We start from the raw sequence: 26589 nt of genomic DNA on the forward strand, positions 1-26589 counted from the left end.
TCCGGGCAACCGCCTGACGGGGACCCCTTTCTCCAGCACGCCTATTACTCCTGGCCCCCGGATCTTGGAGGGTTAGGCGGAAGGATTTCACAGACGCCTGCTGGAATAGTGTATGGCGCAAGGTTACCGGTATCGGTAGCACAGTCAGAGGGCCTCTGGCTGCAACAGTTCTCTCCCTACAAGGACTAAGCTGGGTCCGCACCTGAGGAGGCTTTTTTGCCGGTCTTGAGAGGCTACACCCAGGTCTGTTTGTCGGCTGTTCGCCGACGTTAAACTTTCACAAACTGACATGGTACAAGGGCATAATCTGAGACAGTGTCCTGCTTAAGGTGTTATAAAAGCTGTTCACCCTGAATGAGCTTACTGACGGGTCAGGCTTTTTCACTGAACTATATATTCCACTATTTCAGCAAACTTACAGAGGGCACGAGATTGAAAGTGGGCCTAGGGCTATCAGCCCCAGAGTGGAAAGCTTGTGTCTTGAATATCAATTATATGTGCTTAATCTGTTATGTTTGGCCTCATCAGGCAGTTTGGGGCTTAGAGAAAAATGCACACATGAGTTTTTTTTGACATGCAATGTTACCTGATATAAAAGCATAAGTGTTTGTTTTTTATAGGTCGGTGGTATTTATAGCTAGTTACTATTCGAGGGTATTAAAGCTGAATCTCACATATGACAGATAAATATTGGGTGCCATGTGTATTATGCCAATTCTACTCTGCTTAGCTAGACACTTAAAGTTAACAGTAGTGTTTGACTGGTTGCACGAATATAGCCCCTTAGATTAAGTCTTTGCTGTATTGTAGTGCTCACCCAATTTTTGGCAGGCAACCCTCTGGTGGGGGAGGTACATCTCAAAACTCACCTAATATAATTATATCTTGGGCTAGAAGTGGGTTAGTGCACTTTCATATCAGCCTTGTATTTATAGAAAAAAAAAAGTGAAACTTTAGGGCTTCGCAAGAGTCTAAGTGTAATAAAACACTCTCTCGTTGTCTAATTGAATTGTATTACTCAATAAGGTTAACTGTTCACAAAGTGTAGCACTTTGTCATTTTGAGTATTATAAGTTTTTATGTTAGGCACTCAGATCTGTTATACAATGTTACTGGATATAAAAGTATAAGTGGCTGTGGCATTGATAGTCTACTACTATTAGAGGGTCCTAAAGTTGAACCCCATACAGGATAGATAAACGATACAAATTGAGCGCCACGAGTAATATGCCACATTGTTCTGACTCATTCAGATATTTAAGTCAACAGCACTGCTTTACTGACTGCATGGATATAGTCTCTTAGATTAAGCTTTGCTATATTGTTTTACACACCTAATCTTTGACAGGCAACCCTCCTGAGGGAAAGAGACACATAAAAGCTTACCTAATAGAATTATATATTAGTCTATAATCTGTGTTTTGCACTTTCACATCAGCCTTATATTTAAAAAAAAAAAAAAAATTAAAATCTGTTAAGGGCATCATGAGGGTCTAAATACAGTCAAACACTGTTATATTTATAGAGCACTGATTGGGTGTTGCAGGTTTTCTCGCTCTGCTTCCCATGGTTTTGTTTAACCGATCTGTAGTACACAGTACGGTTAGTTGTTTTATAAAACATAGTATTTTGTCACAACTTGCCAGAGTATCATAAGTTTTTGCTTTAGGTACCTAGACCTGTCCCCCTTATCACGTTTTGTTCATGGACAAATATATTAACCCAAGAAGTTCACCCTCCAATATGCCACCCAAAGTAAGGGAGAAAAAGGGGAGCGGCAGGAACCTAGATTCTAGCTTAGCCTCCCCATCAGATAAAAGTGTCCCCAATCCCCCTCCAACTAATTTGGTAGAATTCGCGGCCGAAGTAGCTAAAATACTTATACCCCAATTTGACTTGATCAAGCAGGAGATCAAGAGTGAGATTTCAAACCTCACTTTGGAGGTTAGACAGTTCTCTACAAGACTAGACGAAATTGAGAATCGGGTCTCAGACCTAGAGGACAGATTTAATATATTAGAGCCTACAATGGACTCCCATAGTAAAATCATTACGGCCTTACAGACTAAAATCGAAGACCTCGAAGACCGATCGAGGCATAACAATCTTAAAGTGATCGGTCTACCCGAGACACCTGAATTTCAAGACTTAATGAATTTTGTCACTACCACATTACCCCAGGCTTTACAGATCCCGGCTCCTGCTGCTCCCTTTTTGATTGAAAGGGCCCATAGGATAGGTCAAAGACGCGAGCCCAGTGAGGAGACACGGCCAAGGCCGATAATTTTTAAGTTTGTGAACTTCCAGGATAAACTATTATATCTCAAACACTATAGGAAATGTGGCTCTCTTTTCGTAGGCTCCCATAAGCTTTTAGTGTTTCAAGACTTTTCTTCTGAAACACTGACTAAGAGAAGAGACATGTCATTTTTCTATGGGAGACTACAGAAAGAAAGCTACAATATTAGGTTGATCTACCCTGCAAAATTAATTGTACAAAAAGATGGCACTACACATATACTTAACAATGTTAGAGAAGCGGAGACCTTCTGCAGGGAAGCAGGAGTACCCTGATTAGACAGCGAACTGTATTAAATACAGGTATTTTGAACACAGAATGTTAATATTTAAGCACTATATGACTTGTGTATAGAATTATGGATTTCACAGAGCAGACTATATTAGTTATAGAATTGGTGTTTTTGCTAATTTATATTGTTGATATGTTTTTTTCTTATGGGGGGGGGGTTGGTTGGGCACCTCAGGTTGGCCTGGGTCTTTCCTTTTTAATAATTTTTTTTTTTTTTTTTCTCCCCATTGTTGTTTCTCCTCTCCCTCTCGCGGTCCTCTACTCCCTCCTCCTCTTCCCCCTGATGGGCCACCACCCTCCGGATGGAGGTCCTCTTGCCTGGTTCCTGGTTACACAGAATATCTTAAACCCTCCAAAGGGTGGGTGACGATATGTTGAAGAATTTTTATGGCAGAAAGCCTTAAACTACTGTCTTGGAATGTAGGGGGCATTAATTCCCCAATTAAGAGAAAAGCCATAATAAAACATCTGGGGAAATTCAACCCTGATATAGTTCTCTTACAAGAACTACACCTTAGTATTAATGAGATTCCTAAACTTAAATCCAAGTGGGTGGGTGAAGTGGTCGCGGCTCCATTCTCTTCAAGAAAGAGAGGGGTTGCAATTTTGATAAATCGGAAATTAGACTTTCAAATAATTAACACGGAGGTCGACCCGGAAGGGAGATTTCTAATACTTGAAGTGAAGGTTAACCACATTAGATATACACTTTGTAATATATACGGCCCGAACCAAATTGACCATACCTTCTGGTCAAATCTTTCTGTAAAGCTGCACAACTTTATTGGATCTAATTTAATTATGGCTGGAGATTTCAACCTATTAGCGGACCCCTTGCTAGATAGCTCTAACAAAAGAGCGTTAAATAGTAAAGGCAGAAAGGTACGGATTTTCAGGAAACTATGCTCTCACTTGGGGCTGGTTGATCTTTGGCGGGTACAGAATCCGGATGACTCTACCTATTCATGTATATCACACGTCCAGCGTTCATTCTCCCGGCTTGATTATTTTCTGGTTTCAGAAACAATGCTTGGCCGGAATTGGGTTACTGGGATCGAAGATATTGTTATCTCCGACCACGCCGTCATATCACTAAAACTTGACGCGGACCTGAGGCGGATGGGTACGAACTATATTACCTTCCCTAGATACCTCAATAACAACGTCAAATTTCAGCAGCATTTAGGTTTGAAATGGGCTGAATATTTTAATAATAATAGTAGCTATATAGACAAAACAGAGATATTCTGGGAAGCCTCTAAGGCTGTCATGCGCGGAGAGATCAAATCTTATTCACTCTTCTGGGCGAAACACTGTAGTTCAGTGTCTAGACAACTTGCAAACCGTGTTAAAAATACTTATAGATCTTATATTAGTAGACACACTAATGAAAGCTGGGAAGCATATATTACAGCGAAGACTTTGCGAGACACACATTTGAAACAGGTTAGCGCCCAGGCAGAAATTAGAACGAAAGCCAGATTCGGGGGCTTCACGGGCAGATCGGCGAAGTTTCTAGCAAGGTTAGCTAACTTATCGCCTAGACGGCCTATTACGGCCATCAAAAGGGGGGATGAAAGATTCACAGGACGTGCGGATATTGAGAAAGCGTTCTTTGAATTCTTCCAGACATTGTATAGCCAAGATTCCGTTAATTTAGAGAAGAAAGAGGCTTTCTGGAGTAAGATCAAAGTTCCGCGCTTACCTATGGAGGCTAGGGACATTATTAACGCGCCCATCACCGAGGAGGAAATTGAGTGGTCAATTAAGAACGCAAAATCTAACAAAGCTGCGGGCCCAGATGCTCTACCTATTGAATATTATAGAATCCTACGCCCGCATGTGACACCTATATTAATTAAACTTTTTAATCTTTATTTTTCCGAAAACACTCGATGTTCCACCGCTTTTGCCTCGGCAAACATTTCATTAATCCTTAAAAAGGGCAAGGACCCCGAGTTACCTAGCTCTTACAGACCCATCTCTGTCCTGAATACTGATTATAAACTCTTAGCAGCTATCATAGCTACACGTCTGAAACCCTTTATGGGCGAGTTAATTCATGAGAACCAATCCGGGTTTATGCCCGGACGTAACCCCGTAAAGAACACCAGGAAACTCTTGATCTTACTCGAGTCCTACTGGAATAAATACAAATCTTTAGCACAAGACAATAACATAGATAAGGCCGTCATATCGGTTGACGCCGAAAAGGCCTTCGATAGGGTCAGTTGGGATCATTTATTTTATACGCTAGACCGATTTGGGTTCACAGGGTCTTTTAATAATTACGTTCACCTAATCTATAGCACTCCCTCTTCGGCGGTGATTATTAACAACTCGTCTACACAATATTTTGACCTATCCAGAGGCACTAGACAAGGTTGCCCACTTTCACCCTTTCTGTTTAACCTCAGTATTGAACCCTTAGCTATTCGTTTACGACAAGAGCTGGATGGGATTCCTTGGGCGGAGGAGAAGATGGTGCTTCTCCAATACGCAGACGATCTCCTATTATTCTTATCTAATCTTAAGGTTTCTCTCCCTATTCTACAAAGTGTTATTCAAGAGTTTGGAGAAATATCTGGGTTCAAGATTAATACTTCCAAATCAGAATTAATGTGGTTACATAAAAATTTGTCATCATATATGAAACACCCTTTTCGGGAAGTCACCCAGATTACTTATCTGGGCTTACACCTTTCTAGAAACTCTGAGGAATGGTATAGATTAAATCATAGAATAGTTTTGGACTCTTGCAGGAGAAAACTTGATGAATGGGCTAGGTTACCAATCTCTTTAACTGCCAGGGTGACTCTGATTAAATCGGTTATCTTCCCGAAAATTCTCTATGTGTTACAAAACATTCCGTGGCTCCTGCACAAAAAAGACATTATCATGTACAATAAAGCCTGTGCGAAATTTCTATGGAATGGTAAGAGACCACGAATTGCCTCCCTTAAACTTATGAATTCCAAATTGTCAGCTGGCCTAGCGCTTCCTAATATTCGCATATATAACCTGGTTACCATAGCGAGACTCGCTTTAGATTGGCTAACCGAGAAAGAGCAGTTCACATCTTTTTTATGGGAATCTCAGGCAGTGACCCCCTTCCAGTTAAAAGCTCTACTACATTGCCCTCTCACGTCATTGCCCTCCAATATATTTTACCTTGGCACATACAAAAATATTATTACGGCCTGGCAAAAATTATGCGCAGAACTGGATATTTCACCCTATGTCTCGCAATATCTACCCATAACAGGTAACCCAGAATTCAGCCCTGGCCTTTATAATCAGATATTTAGAAACTGGGAGGTAAAGGGCCTTCGGTATCTGAGCCAAATGCGAGACGCAGAGGGACAGGTAGTTACATTCCAAGAAATTGCGACACGATACGCGTTAGGGACACACGAGTTCTATGCCTATCTTCAACTCAGGCACTTTCTCAGGGAGCTGTACACAAAATATGGGGATAATTGGACTAGGGGAGAATTACAGCCCATGATTACTATATATGCAGCAGGAGCTTATGCCATTACGCCTTTATATTCTGTAGTAAATCAGAAAGCATCAAAGTTGCAAATTAACGAAATGGTCGATAGGTGGTCTGTCCTATTTCCAGAAATTGACGATGAGATCATAGTTGGGAGCTTTAAAATAGCACAGCAGGGCTGGGTTCCGACGGTTTGGAGAGAGTCGCAGATAAAAATTGGGCTGCAGAGATACCTTACACCTGGGACCCTCTCTAAATGGTACAAAACAAGGGTGCTTTGCTCCAGATGCTCAGCCTCAGGGGCAGACTTATTTCACTGTCTATGGAGCTGCCCTAAAATATTTCAATATTGGGGAAAAATTACATTTTGGATGATGATGGTTTTGAAATTGGAGCACAAACTTTGCCCAATTGAAATTTTCTTTTTAGTAAAATTCCAGGGTATCAATAAGAACTATAGCCTGATAAATACTATTATACTAACTGCGCGGGCTCACATTTTTAAAGCATGGAAAGCATTACGGGCCCCCACTATGGCCCAACTTAAACTGGCGCTATGCAACCAATTTATATCAGAACAGTGTAATATGCCATTCCCACAAGATAAATATTTAGGAGCATTTTTTAAAAAATGGGAGCCATTTTTAAGATCCTTGCCGTTACCGCACCAAAAAAAATTAATTAAACCTGTTAGAGATTCGGATTTTGTCCAGATTAATGTCCTAGCGGGTCACTTCCCCGAAGAATGGGTGACGGGCACCGAATGAGCTGGCTGAGGGGGAGGAAAGGGGGGGAGTGGGAGACGGGGGGGAGGACAATTATTATAATAATTTTTATATTATATATTTTTATAATTATTATAATAATTTTTTTTTTTTTTCCCTAGGCCGATAGGAGTTGCCTTGCCCAACAGGGGGGGGGGGGGGGGGGAAAGGGGGGAAAATCCACGAGACAAGGATGGACTAATCAATATACAAAGGTTTCACAGGTTATTTTATGTATTTCTTCAGTATTTGTTACACCTTATTTGCACTGATAATTGATGTAAACACATGTGTCTTAAGATAATTTTGATGGACTAGAATGATATAATAGACACTCCTCTTTCTTGTTTTATACCTACACAGTTGTATTTTTTTTTTTTTTTTATGTGTATTCACTGTGACACGTGTTTTTATATGTGGTATAATATTGTCCTTCTCTGTCTTTGTAAAAAGATAATAAAAAAAAAAAAAGATTCTATTCAAAACTGAAATTCATCAATGTGGATTCCAATTTTGGCTGGAATGTCCCTTTAAATATCATACTATTGTGCTCCACTTGACTCATGAAAGTTTAATTTTTACTTTCATGGTCTGTCCCACTTTGCAGCTACACATTTAGATTTTCAAATGATTCTACACCCAGCATGCAATCAGAGGCATTTCACAGGTCTCTGCTGATTCAAATGTAGCATTCCAATGTTAGAACGAATATTCCTTTGTATATTCGTTTCACACAATTGAATATCGATGAGATCGAAATTTCTTTAAAATTAGAAAATCAAATGTTATTTACGAATGTTGCTTTTGTTTTCAAATTTTGCTTTCAAATCAAATGTTGGTTTTCAATTTTGAATGTTCATAATAGCTAAAATATACACTTTCAAATGTGTTCATTCAAAATCGAATGTTGAAATTTGGAATCGCATACATTCATTTGAATCAAATGTTGACATTTCGAATCGCATAAACTAATTTGAAATTGAATGTTATAGCTAACAGAAAGCATACATAAAATTTGAATATTCAAACAAATATTACCAAATGTTAATTAAAATTCCAAAATAATATTCAAAATTAGAATGTTAGAATGTTTGATAAACATGTGATTCGAACGGATGAATGTATAAAAATTCATTTTAAATTTTGAATGTTGCAAAATATTCGCTCATCCCTAGAGGTGACTTAAAGGGACACAGAACCCAATTTTTTTCTTTCGTGATTCAGATAGAGCATGAAATTTTAAGCAACTATCTAATTTACTCCTGTTATCAAATTTTCTTCATTATCTTGGTATCTTTATTTGAAATGCAAGTATGTAAGTTTGGATGCCAGCCCATTTTTGGTGAACAACCTGGGTTGTCGTTGCTGATTAGTGGATAAATTCATCCACCAATAAAAAAGTGCTGTCCAGAGTTCTAAACCAAAAAAAAAAAGCTTAGATGCCTTCTTTTTCAAATAAACATAGCAAGAGAACGAAGAAAAATTGATAATAGAAGTAAATTAGAAAGTTGCTTAAAATTGCATGCTCTATCTTCTATCTTCAGTGTCCCTTTAAGTGCTGAAAAAACACAAGTTATCAGCATTATGCCAGACATTTTTCTTTAATCAGTGACATCCTAAATTAATCTGACAACAATTCTATCCATTAGTCTTGTTTTTATTTAAATGCATTGTTTCCCTTTTGCTCATTATGGGTTAATTACATTTTTAAAGGGCAATTAAATACAGTAGAATTGCATAATAAACAAATGCACAATAAAAACAATTCAATAACAGTTTGAATTTCAATTGATGAGTAGATTTTAACCGGTAAATTTCAACGGTAATTCTATTTTCCCTGCCCCTTGTATCATGTGACAGCTGTCAGCCAATGAATGCTTGCACATGCTTAGCAGGATCTGGTGCCTCATAAAGTATACATATAAAAAAAATGTGCACATTTGATTATGGAAGTAAATTGGAAAGTTTTTTTCTTTAAAAAATTGCATTCTCTTTCTGAATCATGAAAGTTTAATGTTGATTTTAGTTTTCTTTTAAAATTCAACATACAGTAAACTCTCAGTTAACCAGAACTATAGCAACCAAAACTCTCAAGCAACCAGAAAAAAAATCAAAGATACTGTACATTAAAATTAACACTAACTTTGCTCTGCAGCTTTGTTTCTCTATAGTGGGCTCTCAAAGGTGAAAGCAATCCCTTTTAATGCCCCCAGACCCTACATAACTGCTCTTGGAAGCACAAGGCAGTCTGAGAATTAGACATCACTCTGCCACTGGGTGCCCGGAACTGAACGGAGGCCGCATTAATATTAATTAATAATATGCTTTTATTTACTGTATTTAAATATTAACATCAAGTAAATACAGCTTTTATTGTATAGTATGGGTTATAGAACTAGTTAGGCCTATTTTTAATAGTAACTCTCAAGCAACCAGAAACTACACTAATCCGGAATCTACCAATCCCCATGGGTACCGGTTAACTGGGAGTTTAATGTACAATCATTTTTAACTCAAAAAGGATATTTTGGCTTTCTTGCCACAGCTATTCCCATACATTAGAAGCTGGTTTGTTTGAATAAGTTATCATGTCTGTTTTACATATCTGTTAAATTAGGAAATCTATGTTTCCTACATTTGCATTGGATAAACCTATAAGACGCAGGGGATTTTGCAGGCTTTTCACAGATCTTTAAACCAAAATATAAGCAGCCAATAGGAAAGGAGAATGTCATGCAAAGATTGATTCATTATTACTGTCATGCGTGTTTGATTTCATGAACATCGATTTTTGTATTTATGCACATATTTTGTATTATATGCTGTGCAAAACAGGCTAAATGAGTTTCTAAGAGAGTAATATAAGACCAATCGTGTAAGAAAATTGTTTTTCTTGGGTTTGAATAGTACCAATGGAGATGATTTTCACTGCAATGTATTTGACAGGTGGTCACAGTGAAAACTTATTTGAAAACACCCCAAAATTCTTGTAAATTAAAATGGCTCCAGTTTGAAAAATGGTTTATTGTACTATCAAACACTTATCCAAACAACTACCTAGGACAGAGATGTGATACGGGATTATAATTACACAGGGTATACCAAATAAATTAACATTAAAATAAGTTTTACTCATATATAGTAGCAATAAGACACTGCAACACAAAACTGCATACAAATAAATTATTTAAAAAACAATTTTTAAGTATTTTTGTATTTCTAGTGTTTTGTAGTCCAGGGATAAATCCCTTGGAAAGTCTATCCAATGTTGATTATCTTATCTGCTAATTAGGGATAAATATAAATAAGCTCTTGTATAGATCATACAATTACTGGAATCTGAATACTGCAGGGCCTTTTGTAGGCAGTGGTAAAAATGCAATTATAGGAAAAGCAGGCACACAATTAATAATGGAGGTGCACATTTTTTTCTTGTTACTGTGCATAATTAAACTTTTTTTTGACAGAGATTTAAATTTTAAATTTTGTGTCTCTTTAATAGTTCTCAAAGAATCACTAAACATAGAATAGCATAATCAATAAATTCACAATAAAAAGACAATTCAAAAGAACTTAGTTTGAAATCCACATGAGTTGAAGATTTCACAGTTAGTTTTATTTTCCTTCCCACTGCATCATGTGACATCCATCAGCCAATTATAAAATGCACATATTCTGTGAACGCTTGCACATGCTCAGTAGGAGTGGGTGCCTCAGAAAGTGTGCATATAAAAAGATTGTGCGCATATAGATTGTGAAAGGGATTCAGAAAGATGTTTAAAATCGTGTGCTCTATCTGCATCATGAAAATGTAATTTTGAGTTTGGTGTTACTATAATGCTTGTAATTTACATTTATACAAATATTGTTAATTATTAACTTTCTCCTGAAGCATCTCATTATTTTACCTGAAGCCCTCCATGCAGATACATGAATAGCCATTGACCTCATCCACGCACTGCGCATTGTTCTGGCAGCGATGGTCCTTGCAGTCATCGTAATTTAGACTGCAGTTATCTCCTGTGTAGCCTGGAGCACACTCACACCTAACAAGCAAAACAAGCAAATTACTTATCACCAAGGAAGTCTGTTTTATTTCATTTAGATCAGTGATACCTATGAAATAACTTTAAACTGAAGTCATGTGGGTTTTTTCCCAGTAGCCACAAAATCGGGTTCCATTAAGATGTGACATATTAAAGTGCCATTATATACATCTGCTGAAGACTACATTCCATTATTACAGGGAACTAAGGTTGTTAGCACTGATGGAAATGTACTTACTTTGGCCCATCTGCAGTTGCAATGCATTTGGAATTAAATTGACAAGGATTCATTTCTGCAGAACAAAAATCCACCAAGTGCTCACAATATTCCCCTGAAAGAGGAAAAGGAGAATAAACACATATAAGATAAACATCTACATCATGTTAAACAGACACATAAATAAATAAACATTTAACTACTGAATTTAAAGTTTTAATTTCTAAAAAAATATAAGATAACATTTAGCAGGTCAAAAATGTTTATATATAATATATATACATATACACATACGCATACACACAGTTATATGTATAACAGATATATATATAATTTTATATACGGTATATATGTGTATATACAGTATATATATATAAAATTATATATATATATATATATCTGTTATACATATAACTGTGTGTGTGTGTATATATATATATATGTATATATATATATATATATATATATATATATATATATATATATATATATATATATATATATATATATATATATATATATATATATATACAGGTGGCCCTCGGTTTACAACGGTTCAATTTTACACCGTTTCAGAATAACAACCTTTTTTCCCAGTCATGTGACTGCTATTGAAAAGCATTGAGAAGCAGTGCATATATTAAAATAGCCAGTAGGTGGAGCTGTCCACTTGTGTTGCAGCAAAGCCAAGCAAGCTGAAATTAATCAGTTTAACCAGACCTGAGCTATCGAGCAGATTTCAAAGGAACAAGATATTCCTGTCTATAAATCAGTCCAGATTGGAATGCATAGAAAGAACTGTTTGCAGAAAAATGCAAGTGAAGTCTGTGTTGTGTGATTATTTTATTAGGTTTATAATGCTGTTTAGCAAATGTTTTTGTTCATTTAACTTAGTTCAATTATATATTCTGTGTTGTGTGATTATTTTATTAGGTTTATAATGCTGTGTAGCATTTAAAGTCTTCATTTCAAAGCTTTAACAATAATGTATTAGGTGTTACTTATGACAATTTTGAGAGGGGCCTGGAACCTAACTCTCTCACCATTGACTTACATTATAAACTGGGTTTCAATTTACAACTGTTTCAATTTACAACCATTCCTTCTGGAACCTAACCCCGGCGTAAACTGATAGCTACCTGTATATATATATATATATATATATATATATATATATATATATATATATATCTGTTATACATAGAACTGTGTGTATGTGTATATATGTATATATATATATACACATATATATACATATATACACATACAAACACACACACACAGATACATATATATATTTATTATATATAGGAAGCTCCATTGTCTTGCATTTAATGGGATTATCACAGTTTCCAAGCTTTATCTCATTGGGGCCTATCTATCAAGCTCCGAATGGAGCTTGATGTCCCGTGTTTCTGGCGAGCCTGCAGACTCGCCAGAAACAGCAGTTATGAAGCAGCGGTCACAAAGACATCGCCGGAATTCAACCCGATAGAGTACGATCGGGTTGATTGACACCTCTCTGCTGGTGGCCGAATGGCCGCGAGTCTGCAGGGGGCGGCATTGCACCAGCAGCTCTTGTATTCAGCGAGGTCTGGCGGACCTGATCCGCACTGTCGGATCAGGCCCGCCAGACTTTGTTAAATAGAGGCCTTTGTCTCTTCTGTCAGGCACATTCCTTATTAATGTCCCCCTCTCTAGCTCCACACAGAAAACTGGACGTGTGATTAAGTTTCTATCGTGTAAATACTAAGTACTTTTCCAGCTGGATTCAGCTTTATTTCTACTTATTTAGAACGTGTTAGTAAGCGCTACATAATCTTCTCCTGCAGTTTCTGTGGTTTTGTACAGATGAATAAAAATGTTTTTGTTCTCTCTTGCTATGATCCCCTGCTGCTGCTGTTAGGGACTAACCAGTAACCACTCTCTGGACTTCCATCACAATGCTCTTTGGCCAAAAGTGCCCTGACACTCAGACATCCCTATATTAGAGAATTCATTGCTAACGTCCAATAGTTAAAAGAGCACTGTGACTATAATCTAAGTGTCATCTCCTCCCTCAGAGACTCACAAGGGTCTCTACAAAGGGGAGCATTTTCCAATAGTATTTAACTACATCACATTTCAGAGATATTCAAAATGATAATTCCCACTACCTTGTTACCATGCAAACATATTTATACCCTGTGATAACATTTAGGCACTTGCATAAACTTTATTGGTAAATCATTTTAAATCTACACAGCAGATATGGGTGAGACTGGATATGAGTTTGCAATGTTATTTCCTATTTTCTGGCTATTTTCAGACCATATGGAAACGTGCGGCTATACTAACTTGTTTACACACCCCAGTTTAAAATTAATAAATAAAAATAATAAAAAATATATAAATATATATATACGTTATATCTTTTTATAAACTATATATATATATATATATATATATATTTTATATATATAATAACAACAACAGTAGAATATAAAAGACTACAGGCCTAGTACAATATTTATTACTGTGAATTGCAGTAAAGTGTTCAGTTCCTAAACAACAGAATCTGTAATATAAATAAATACCTGTGTACTGCGCAGGACATAAGCAGGTATAATTATTTATTCCATCTATACAGCTGCCTCCGTTTTCACAGTCACTGTATTTGCAGTCATCTTTGTTCACAGCACATGTTAGTCCTTCGAATCCCTCAGCACAGGTGCACCTGATGGGTCAGAGGTCAGAAGCGATTGTTAAAGCAGTCTTCCCATCTGTCCCTATTTGAGAGGGACAGTCCCTAATTCTGAGCTCTGTCCCACTGTCCCTATGAGACAGCCATATGTCCCTACTTGCAGAAATTCCCTTAGACCCACCCGTAGACTGCCCAGATATGCCCATAACCCCATCCCTTCCACCATGATCCTGCCCGCAAAGCGGTGACATTCCCCTCTACCTGTCGAGTAGCCACAAATGTTGTGAGGTTTGTTACAGCACATCAACGAACATATATAGTGGCAAAAAAAAATCCCAATATACATGCTTCTTGTAAAAGTTATATTGATAATTTGTACTTTGCACAAAGCATATGTACATAAGCCCAGAGCATCTGTATTTGAACAACAGACCAGCGGTCACTGCTGATGTGATACACCAGTGTTTTTCAACCAGTGTGCCGTGGCACACTAGTGTGCCATGAGAGATCCTCAGGTGTGCCACGGCAGACTGACAACAGTGTGACATATTTTTTAAACTTTGCTTGTTTTTTACTCCCAGTGCAGGGGTAGTTTGTAGGAGGCATGGCATAACAGCACAATACATACAGTATGTGTGTGTTTGTGTGTATGTGTATATATATATATGCTGTATTCGGCTACAATGTGTGATTTTTTTTTAAATTTTGGGATGGTGGTGTGCCACAGGATTTTTTAATGTAAAAAAAGTGTGCCACGGCAAAAAAAAGGTTAAAAATCACTGTGATACACTATTCAGCCACAACATTAAAACCACTGACAGGTGAAGTGAATAACATTGATTATATTGCCACAATGGCACCTGTCAAGGGGTGGGATTTATTAGGCAGCAAGTGAACAGTCAGTTCTTGAATTTCATGTGTTGGAAGCAGGAAAAATGGGCAAGCGAAAAGATCTGAGTGACTTTGACAGGAGCCAAATAGTGATGACTGAGTCAGAGCATCTCTAAAACTGAAAGTCTTGTGGAGTGTTCCCTGTATGCAGTGGTTAGTACCTACCAAAAGTGGTGAAAGGAGGGACAACCGGTTAACGGGCGTCAGGGTCATGGGCGCCCAAGGCTCATTGATGCACGTGGGAAGTGAAGGCTAGCCCATCTGGTCTGATCACACAGAAGAGCTACTGTAGCTGATATTTATAAAAAAAATAATGCTGGCCATAATAGAAAGGTGTCAGAACACCAATGATGACCCCTGTCCACCTCCAAAAGTGCCTTCAATGGGGACGTGAGCATCAGAACTGGACCATGGAGCAATGGAAGAAGGCTGTCTGGTCTGATGAATCACTTTTTCTTTTAGATCAGGTGGATGGCCAGGTGCGTCTTTTGCCTGGGTTTCTGCTGGGAAACCTTGGATCCTGGCATTTATGTGGATATTACTTTGACACGTACCACCTTAATAAAGATTGTTGCAGACCATGTACACCCTTTCATGGCAATGATGTTCCCTGCTGGCAGTGGCCTCTTTCAGCAGGATAATGTACCATGCCACACTTGTTCAGGAATGGTTTGAGTTACTTGACAAAGAGTTCAAGGGGTTGCCTTGGCCTCCAAATTCCTCAGATCTCAATCCGATTGAGCATCTGAGGGATGTGTTGGAACAACAAATACGATCCATGAAGGCCCCACCTCGCAACTTGCAGGACCTAAAGGATCTGCGGATAATGTCTTGGTGCCAGACCACACAGGACACATTCAGGTCTTGTGGAGTCCATGGCTTGACGCATCAGAGCTGTTTTGACAGCACGAGGGGGACCTACACGATGTAAGGCAGGGGGTTTTAATGTTGTGGCCGATCAGTGCATGTACTCTTTGAGCAGGTGCAGTGCTTGAATGAGTGTGCACAACATACATGCACATATGCTCTGTGCACAGTAAAAGCTATAATTGAAACAGTTTTTCTAGAAACATTTTTTTTACTAATTTGTGTGTCTTGCAAAAAAGCTTCTATTCAAAACAGAAATACTTTAATTTTCATGTACATTTTTTTGTTTTATGTCCCTTTAACTATGACAAAAATCCATCTCTTTCACATTGTATAATAATATTTGCATTACAACAAACTTTCCAGGTCTTATATAAATATGTTTTCAGTAAAGGAGAAACCATGGCAACTTCTGTGTAAGATTTGCCACAGCAATGTGCATGCAATCTTTATAATAAAGCCTGTCTGTCTCATAAACCATAACAAAACGTCTGAATTTGCTTTCAATAGAATATAGTGGATATTGATAAAAAAAAAAATATTCTGTATATTGATTTTCCCTACTCCTGGATGCAATATACTTTATTTCATTTGTTAAAAGGTACAAAACTATGAAACATTCCTTCCAAAGAGAATTACATAAACTGTTGCATTCTATGACACTGTACCGTAAAATAGTTTTTCCTTTAAGCGAAATGAAACCCAACAGTTTTCTTTCAAGATACAGAAAGACCATACAATTTTAAACAACATTCCAATTTACTTATATTATCAATTTTCTTTCATTCTCATTGTATTCCTTGCTGGAAAGCATATTTAGGTAGGTTCAGGAGCAGCAAACTGCTACTGGGAGCTAGCTGGTGATTGGTGGCTGTACATATATGTCTTTTGATACTGGCTCAGCCAATGTGTTCCCGCTAGCTCACCAGTTGTGCACTGCTGCTCCTTTCACTAAGGATACCACGAGAATGAAGAACATTTGGTAATAGAAGTAAATTGGAAATTTGTTTAAAACCATATGCTGTATCTGAATCATGAAATAAATGTTTTGCGTTTCATGTCCCTTTAATCTGGTTTCAATGTTTTTTTAATACCAGCTGCAGAATATTATTAAATGTATAGGAAATTGCTCCTTTAGGTTATTTTTTCATCTGAAAATCTGTTTTTGCTCATTGAAACCTTAAATAATTGTTCTTGAGAAAATGCCCATTTAAAAGGGATGAGCCTGTAGGAAGAGCAGCTGTACTCATCTTATCTCTCTCTCTCTCTCTCTCTCTCTCTCTATATATATATATATATATATATGTATATATATATATATATATATATATATATATATATATATATATATATATATATATATATATATATATAAAAAAGGTACTGAAATTTTGGTAAGATAAGTCAATAATAATAATTTTCAAATAAAAATACTGTATAAGTTGCAAAATGCAAATAAAGATTAACTAAGAAAGGGTTTTTTTTTTAATCTTTTCTTTTAACTTGTATTTTGCAACACGCAGTAAAGCAAGGAACCATTTCCTATGTAGCGATGAACTAAGTGTTTACGTGTCTTTCTTATTTTTCACAAACACTTGAATGTTTGGTGACGATATATGAAGTAAATAAATCATCTTTTGTACCTCATTGTGTCACAGAAACCTAAATGCTTTTAAAATAGGCCTGGAAAAGATAGTTCTTTTGATTTTTTTTTTTAATAATAGAGGTGTTCACATTTGAACTATCCATCATTTTCTGTTGATGCTTCTGCTTTTATTTAAAATAGAATCTACTCTCTGTAAATTTCCAAAATAAAGGAGAGAAAAAAAAGCAGCTTAGAAACATTTATGTTCAGGTTGAAAGCTGTGAAGAGTAAATGGTTTGATTGAATGCCTCTGCAAACCCCAAAGGAAAATATAGGCCTATTGTAAAGATGCTTGGTTGTCAAGGAGACAGAATAAGAGGCCATTTACCATTTTATTTTTTTACATCTGGTAATTTTAGGCTCTTAGAAGCAGGTCTGGTCATTTCTGCTACTTGATTCAACATAATTTTCAAATAACCCAATTCTCTGGTCTCTTTCCTTGACTAAGATTTATTTTTGGCAGCTAATTATCTTCTAGGGAATCATGAAATGCAGTGAATATGTTAAAAGTGGGTATCCTTATTTGAAAGGCTGGACTTAAAGTGGTAGTTGGGTAATGGGAAATGCTGTCAGTTTAGATGCATATGAACTAAAAAGCAAATCACAGTAATTATAGGTGAATCTGCTGCTCTATAGATAGAAATAAAAAAAATATACAATTTAGAATGTAAATATACAAAGACACTGACAATCTTTCATTAGTGAAGATCTTTTTTTGTGAAGGGACATACAACAGAAGACAATGCAAAGAATATATTAAATGAGGGGGTTACAGCATAAATACAAGAAATACAATCATATGTATTTTTAAAAAAATGTATGTAAAATAAATGTTATAAATCCCCTTAGTAACTAAATTGTTACAGTAGTTCTATATATTTATTTGTACATATTTTATTGTTTTCAAAATAAGTTATGCTGATACACCTTATCACCTTAGTTCTTAGGAACTAAGATACTGCAGTATGCAAACCTCTCAGTATTGGTTGGTTTTATGGTACTATATTAAGGGTTTCTAACAAAATCTGCACTGATATTACAGTATTTCTATGGATTAGATCCAAAGTTATGAATTGAAATGGGTGGGTGGCCTATCGCTGCAGGGGGGCTCTCTATGCTGCAGAAAAAAAAGTTGAGAGTGGCAGGGAGGGGGGATGAGGGAGAGGTGATTTTGTAAAGTAAAGAATTGGACTTTTTCATAATACATTTCACTACGAATATGGGAATAATTAAATTTGTTTTACCAGGGTCCTGAAACTTTTTTTTTTTTAATATCTGATGCACCATACCATATTCATAAATGTATTAATATTGTTATTTGCTAAGCAAACAAATATATATATATATATATATATATATATATATATATATATATATATATATATATATATATATATTTGTTATATTCAAGGTGATTTGAGCTTAGAAATGAATTGTACGCCAAACAATTAGCATTCAGCTTGAAAAGCATATAATATTTTAGTGTTACTTAATCCGCAAACCTAACACTATATATATCACCATAGAAACTCGGGGGGGAAATGGTTTATGAGCCAGTAAAGAATCTATTTTTATTGTATTTGTAGACACAACTTATGACTATTTAGCAATGCTGTCAGTCGGAGCACTTCCTTATGAAATAGAAGATAAAATCCCCATAACTCCTGTAGAATCGTTTAAGAATAAAATTACATATTTTGGGGGTTATGTTCGGCTATGGCTGATGTTGACATTGCTGGGTGGGATGTAGCCCAGTTTGATCTGGATAATGCAAAAAGCAAAATTATTTCTTGAATAAAGATACAAAATGCAAACATTATTCTCTGATTGACGACAAAATGTAGAATGTCTTTTGATTCTAAAATCTGCATGCCTGACATTATCCAAAATATATTGATACATCTTAAAGGGACATTATACTGTAGGGTTGCCAACTTTTTTTTCAGAAAATAAAGGGAGACTAAGGAATTGAGAAATTTCTCATAGCAAGTCGACAAATTATACAGTAGTTAGTAAAGTGGGAGTAAAGACATTAAACTGTTAGATACATCAAAATGATTACAAAATAAGAGTACAAGAGTGCAATATTAAATATTTGAAATAAAGATTTTACATATTGTGAAAATAATTAGGCATCAGCATTTCTTCACAGAAAGGGTCATTGATTCTTGGAATAAACTTCCATTAGAGGTGGTCAAGTCAAAACTGTGGGGGACTTCAAGAATGCCTGGGATAAGCCTAAGGCTATCCTACAAACTAGTTATGTTAACGCTCTTAGGATATTTTGGGCAGACTTGATGGACCTTTGGTTCTTACTAGCGTCAAAATATATGTTTGTATAAGGGAGAAAAAATGGTTGAAGAGTAGATAAATAAAGGACTGTAAAAAATCTGGGTAAATAAGGGAGATCCCTGTAAATAAGTGAGGGTTGGCAACCGTATTATAGTGGCAAAAAAATAAATTTAAACGTGCTTTAATTTGTTTTGCATATAATTTTAGCACCACCAAAAACAGGGTTACACACATAGTTAAAGTACTGATCAACACCCACAGAGAACTGCTGGTCCTAAACAGAAACAGCCAGTAACCCAATCTGCAGTGGCAATCGCGAAACTGTGGTTAAACACATAGACTGGCACAGGCTAAAATTACATTCTCTAACAAATCAGAGCATGTCATTTTTGGACCTTTAAAGGTATATTGTAGTTTACTTTTTTCTTTCATCTTAATGAGGGCACTTCGAAATGTTTTTATTTTTTTATTTTTTTTATTTAAACTCATCCTCATGTCCTGAATAAATGAGTGTTCTTGCGTGCTACTCTCCACCAGTAATACAGGGTGAGATGTTCTTACCAGCTAGTGAGGATTAGTAGGAAGTACAAAACCCATACTTCAATTTAAATGTAGATAGCTTTACTTTTGACTTGTGTATATGCTGTTTTTAATAACCATGTCTGTATATCGGGGAAGCTTTCTTGTGGGCATCTGTATTTTTTTTTAACACTGAGCACCTTTCCTGTCCCCCCAGAAACTTCCAGGTAAATACGGTTAATTTCCAAAATACTTTAGAATATCCGATTCCACCAACATCGCTACATAAAGTTGGATGTTCCACAGTATCCTTCCTCTGTCAGAGATAATGATTACCATGGTTCAGGTAATTTTCCTGATTAGTCCCTAAGACAGGTTAGCTTGACTGTATACCTTATGTGGAATGGGCCAAAGGCAGAGCTAGGCCTCATTGGCCCCAGGGCAAAAGGTATGGCAGGGTCCCCTATTTCATAAGCCCACTTTATGGCTATTTGTAATCAACAGAAGCTTAATCATAAGCCACAGAGGAATTACTTATATTACTTACTCCTTGGTTAGCCACCATCAGAAATATGCACTTCCTGTACAAATATTTTTCTGTACAACAACATTGTGAGCAATCTTGGAACCCTGCCACCACATTTCTAAAGAAAAATCCATCCATTTCTGGTGAAGCCCAAGCCACAACAGGCCTTCTATACCAGGCCACTTATGATTGCAGGATGAGATAGGGCCCCTAGATGTTAAGGCCCAGACTGCTTACAAATCCAGAAGGGCCTCCTAGATGTGTGGGCTGGTCTTAATTGAGACCTTGGAGACCCCTGTAGTTATGGCCCTAGAAAGCGCAAATCAATAAATTACTTTGCTTACAAGATCATGTAGTGGAATGTACTATGCCATGTTTCAGTTCAGATTATAGATAAAGAGGAGGTGGCTAGGGCAATTCTCCTGACTAGTCACTAGGACAGGTTGGTATGACTGTAAATGTACACTTGTATGGGGCGGGCAAATCCATACTTTACTTTGCATTATATTACATTATCATGCTGTGACGTGTACAATGCTACATTTCATTTCAGATTGTAGATAAAGAGAAGGTTTTCAGCAAGCGCATTCGATTACATTACTTCCCTGCAATTCTATTTAACTGAAAACCTGAAATAACTAAATTAGATCTTAGAATTATGGCATTCATTACACTTCCATAAAACATATAATTTCATAAATTACTCAATTAGTGCAGGTATGGTTATAAAATAATTTGATAAAGAGATTATTGTTTTCAAATCTGCTTCAATGTTGTGAGGCATCTCTGTGCTCAAATCTGACATATAAGTACTATTTACTAGATGTATATTGAATAAGGTTATCAGCCCTTCTGCTGGCTCACTCATACTAAATCGAACAGTAAATACCTTTTGATTAAAGTATTTTTCTACTGTCCTGCAACAAAGTAACATACTAGGTGAGTGTGGACATGTGTTAAAGGGACACTGTACCCAAATTTTTTCTTTTGTGATTCAGATAGAGCATGACATTTTAAGCAACTTTTTCATTTACTCCTATTATCAAATGTTCTTTATTCTCTTGGTATCTTTATTTGAAATGCAAGAATGTAAGTTTAGATGCCGGCCCATTTTTGGTGAACAACCTAGGTTGTCCTTGCTGATTGGTGGATAAATTTATCCACCAATCAAAAACTGATGTCCAGAGTTCTGAACCAAGAAAAAAGCTTAGATGCCTTCTTTTTCATATAAAGATAGCAAGAGAAAGAATAAACATTGATAATAGGAGTAAATTAGAAAGTTGCTTAAAATTGCATGCTCTATCTCAATCACGAAAGAAAAATTTTGGGGTCAGTGTCCCTTTAATGCATTAACACCTTGTCTGCAGCAATTGTTCTTTAATGGGTACTTTCCTTATTTGGAAAAAAACAAAAGGGGGCAAATACATAATGGTAGTTTATTGCAAAGTACTTTTACTACACAAAATAAAACACTTTATGCTACAATCTTAAAGTGTTTAAAATTATCTGGACATTAAAACCTAAAAATGTAAATTATACGTATGATACAAAACATTTTAAGAAATTTAGCATTAGGAAAGAGGTTAAAGGGACATGAAACCAAAATGTTTATACCATGGTTCAGATAGAGCTTAAATTTTTAAACACCTTTCCAAATTTACTTCTATAATCTAATTCTCTTGGTATCCTTTGTTTAAAAGCATACCTAGGTAGACTCAGGAACTGGGAGCTTGCTACTGATTGTTGGCTTCACATATATATCTCTTATCATTGGCCTTCCAATGTGCTCAGCTAGCTCCCAGTAGTGCATTGCTGCTCCTTCAATAAAGAATACCAAGCGAATGAAGCAAAATTGATAATAGAAGTAAAATAGAAAGTTGTTTAAAATGATCTGCTCTATATGAATCATGAAAGAAACATTTTTTGTTTCATGTCCCTTTAAAGGGATACTTAACCCCAAATTTTATTTAATGATTCAGTTGGAGCATGCAATTTTAAATAACTTTCTAATTTAGTCCTATTATCAATTTTTCTTCGTTTTCTTGGTATCTTTATTTTAAAAAACAGGAATCTAAGCTTAAGAGCTGGCCCATCTTTAGTTCAGCACCTGGGTAGCGCTTGCTGATTGGTGGCTAAGTGTAGCCACCAATCAGCAAGCGCTGTCCAGAGTTTGAACCAAAAATAAACCGGCACGTAAGATTACATTCCAGCTTTTTCAAATGAAGATACCAAACTAATAATAGGATTGACTATTGAAACAAATAAAGGGCACTTTCATTCATGAAGTATAAGATACTTCATGTAGAAAGCTCCTTTATTTGTTTCAACCAATCGGCGATTTGAGCTGCTAACAAATGCCAAAAAAAAAAATTCCTAAGAGGTGACGTTTTTACCTCTTAGCCAATAGCAGTGCGGCTATTGGCTAAGAGGTGAAAACGTCACCTCTTAGCAAAAAAATATTTTAGCAGTGGCCTTTGTTAGTAGCTCAAGTCGCTGATCGGTTGAGACAAATAAACAAGATTTCTACATGAAGTATCTTATACTTCATGAATGAAAAGTGCCCTTTATTTGTTTCAATAGTCAATCCTAACGTTTGTGAAACGCTAGGATTTATTTTCACTTTAAAATTGCATGCTCTATCTGAATCATGACCTTTTTTTTTAAGTAAAACTAGTTTATTTGTTTCAATGTAAACTAGGACTCTGTTGGTAGACAGCAACTTACATGTAAATACAAAATACCTTTTTTACACTTACTTTGATGTCACTTTATGTAACACTACCTACCTATAGAGAATATAGAAATAAAAACTGCCATTTACTTCAGCTGAAAAATACAAATGTATTTGTTTGCAAATAGAAATATGTCTATACATGAAAAAAATAAAAGGAAAGTTCTGCCCTTTAAAGACATTCAGCAATACGTATAACTTATGCCAATATTCATTGATGCATTAATGTAATCTGATTTATGATCAGTGGTTGAAGTGTTGCATTTATAGTGCACTTCACATTTGTAACCATCGACCACAAAATCATGTGCACAAAGACATAATTACTAAATTAATTTAAAATAGAATTAATGATTCTGTGTGCTATTTTCATGCACCTAAAATAACTAGTTGAAATATAAATACAGTCAAGTAATCAACTAAGAAAGTACAAAGAGATGGGCACGGAGGTAAATGGATCCAGGTATTTATTTAAAGCAGTCCCCAACACATGGGTAAAAACAAAGAGGAAAGAACGTAACGGTAATCAACTACCCAATAAGATACCATAGCATTGTCCAATCAGGAAAACAGACTTTTATAGTCACATTTAAATGGAGTTAGCAAAGCAGCAGAAACACATTCCTTAAAGGGACAGCTCAAATTGTAAAATTACATAAAATTCTTAAAGGCATATGAAAGTCAAAATTTAAATTTTGTGGTTCAAATAGACTATGCGACTTTAAGAGACTTTTCAGTTTACTGCTATTACAGGTGGGAAACCCTTTATCCAAACTACTACGGACCAGAAAATGTTTGGAATTTCAGAATAGTTTGGATTTTGGAAAATGTTTGTATATTTGCATCTGTAAAATGGGGCAGTTTGGAGAGGGGATGGGACCAAGGGGCTGATTTATCATGGCCCGAATGGGGCCAAATACCCCTGTTTCCGCGCAAGCCTTCAGGTTCGCCGGAAACAGGAGTTAAGAAGCAGCGGCCGTAAGGCCGCTGCACCTTAACGCGTCCGCTGCCTCTGAAGCTGCGGACATCAATCCGCCCAATCAAATACGATCGGGTTGATTGATACCCCCTGCTAGCGGCTGATTGGTCGCAAATCTGCAGGGGGCGGCATTGCACAAGCAGTTCACCAGAACTGCTTGTGCAATGTTAAATGCCGAAAGAGTATGCTGTCGGCATTTAGCAATGCAGGGCGGACATGATTCGCTATAGTGAAGCAGTTCCGCCCGGGGTATGATAAATCTACCCCCAATATTTGATGTCCTTTAGGCAATATTTACATGCCATATTACAGCTTATACATGTAACCTAAAAGTACTTTTGTGTCATTTTTAATACATAGTACCCTCAAAATGATAGTACAGCACTATAACCAGAAAGGTAATACTTGTTGTTTTAAATAAATATACACTATTATCTGCATTATACAACATAAAAAACAAACTAAAGACACAGGTAGAGAAGATTGTGACTCACAGGCAGGGAAAAACACAATTTAAACGCAACCTCACACTCGCATTTCATGAAAGCTTTCCGTTCACGAGAGAGTGCTTCCATAGGCTCCAATGGGAGCCCCATTCTTATGCTGTGAGACACAGCATGAGAACCTAGCGCAGCGGGTAAGTCTTGCAGCGATGGGCAGAAAATTGAAATATATATGTACAGTATATAAGAATATACATATATATTTATAGAGAACACACAGTCCCTATAAACCGCAATGTAAAGGCACCAGACACCTGCACACTTTAACGCCTAAAATCTGCTTTGTGTAGTTCTTTTTAAAAAAAAAAAAATGCACTCCGCTTGTAATCTAGCCCATAGTATCTCAATAAAAGAATAGCCAAAAAGTTGGAGCTAAAATATCTCTATGGATCTTGCACACCTGATTTTTTACTGTCAGGCAAACAGTATATCATCACAGAATTGCCGCATCAGTGAAAATATCCAATTTATTAAAAGTATAAAATATTTAAAAAGTAACATAACTGAGCCACAATGTAGCAACCACAAGTGTCACAGGGGTAATACAGCACCTATCAGCGGGCAGAACTAACAATACTTGCTTGTGGAAGGCAGCGGATTGAATATCAAAACCATTCAATCAAACTGCTAGTTCTCACGTTGTTTGATTGAGAAGTGGTTTTGATATTTGATGTTTTACCCACTGATGAACAGACGTATTTACACGTAAAAATATTAAAAGCCTTTCCCAATAAAAGATATGTGTGGCAAATGCTAATGAGTCAAAAGTAATTTTTTTCATACAGGTGGTGAGAGTCCACAATCCATTACTCCTGGGAATTACACTTTCCTACCACTAGGAGGAGGCAAAGATTCCCAAACCCCAAGAGCTCTATAAAAACCCTTCCACCTCACATGTACCTCAGTCTAACGTATATCATATGAGAGCCTGCATAAATCTTTGCACACTCACCCTAAAAAGGATATTAATGAAAGTAATTTTATTTATTGGTTGCACCAAAAAAAGTATTACATTTTTTTATTTTAAGTTTTTGGTTTTATGGTTGTGAGACATGTCACTGACTACCAATAGATAGCTAAATACACAGCTTCAACACAACCATTTTTCTATTAAAAAAGTATTTTAACATGTTTAAATAGATTCTTTATTAATTTATCAAATATACTTAATTGGACATGAAACCCAATGTTTTTTCTTTCATGATTAAGATAGAGAATACATTTTTAAACAACTTTTAAATTTACTTCCATGATCTAATTTGCTTCGTTCTATTTGTATCCTTTGTTGAAAATCATACCTAAATAGGCTCAAGAACTGGGAGCTAGCTGCTGATAGGTGGCTGCACATTTATGCCTCTTGTGATTGGCTTACAGATGTGTTCATCTTGCTCCCAGAAGTGCACTGCTTCTTCAATAAAGGATACCAAAAGAATGAAGCAAAATTGATAATAGAAGTAAATTGGAAAGTTGTGTACAAATGTATCCTCTGTTTGAATCATGAAAGAAAAAATGTGGGTTTTATGTCCCCAATCCTCTAGTCACAAGTAGCATATGTGCTAAATTTCAAACAGTAATAACTTTTACTAGAGGCATTTTTGCTAATAGAAGTATATAGAGAAAATACTTATATTTAAAATTGATATGCATTTATGGACATTTCAATTTTGACCATTCTATGCTTTAAGAACCAAAATAATAAAGAGCAAATTGTATTTAATACATTTAAAACGTATATGTACATAAAAAATAGTGGATAAAAATACAATAAGAACAAAGATCACAGTAAATAGTGGTCTATCTGAAGTTCAATGCTTATAAGGTCCTATAGTACTTCAGGAAT

At 36.2% G+C, this 26589-nt stretch overlaps 1 protein-coding gene across 1 annotated transcript in view; it reads right to left on the reverse strand.

The window, feature by feature from the left end:
• The window catches only part of SLIT1 (slit guidance ligand 1), a 503550-nt gene that overhangs the window by 14209 nt on the left and 462752 nt on the right, over positions 1–26589 (reverse strand). The window contains exons 29-31 of the mRNA XM_053692504.1: positions 13690–13829; positions 11135–11228; positions 10759–10896 (exon numbers count right to left, since the gene is read on the reverse strand). Of these exons, the coding sequence (XP_053548479.1) occupies positions 10759–10896; positions 11135–11228; positions 13690–13829 (372 nt within the window). The remainder of the gene's footprint in view (positions 1–10758; positions 10897–11134; positions 11229–13689; positions 13830–26589) is intronic.

The sequence above is a fragment of the Bombina bombina genome, chromosome 9 (assembly GCF_027579735.1).
Source record: "Bombina bombina isolate aBomBom1 chromosome 9, aBomBom1.pri, whole genome shotgun sequence".
Lineage (NCBI taxonomy): Eukaryota > Metazoa > Chordata > Amphibia > Anura > Bombinatoridae > Bombina > Bombina bombina.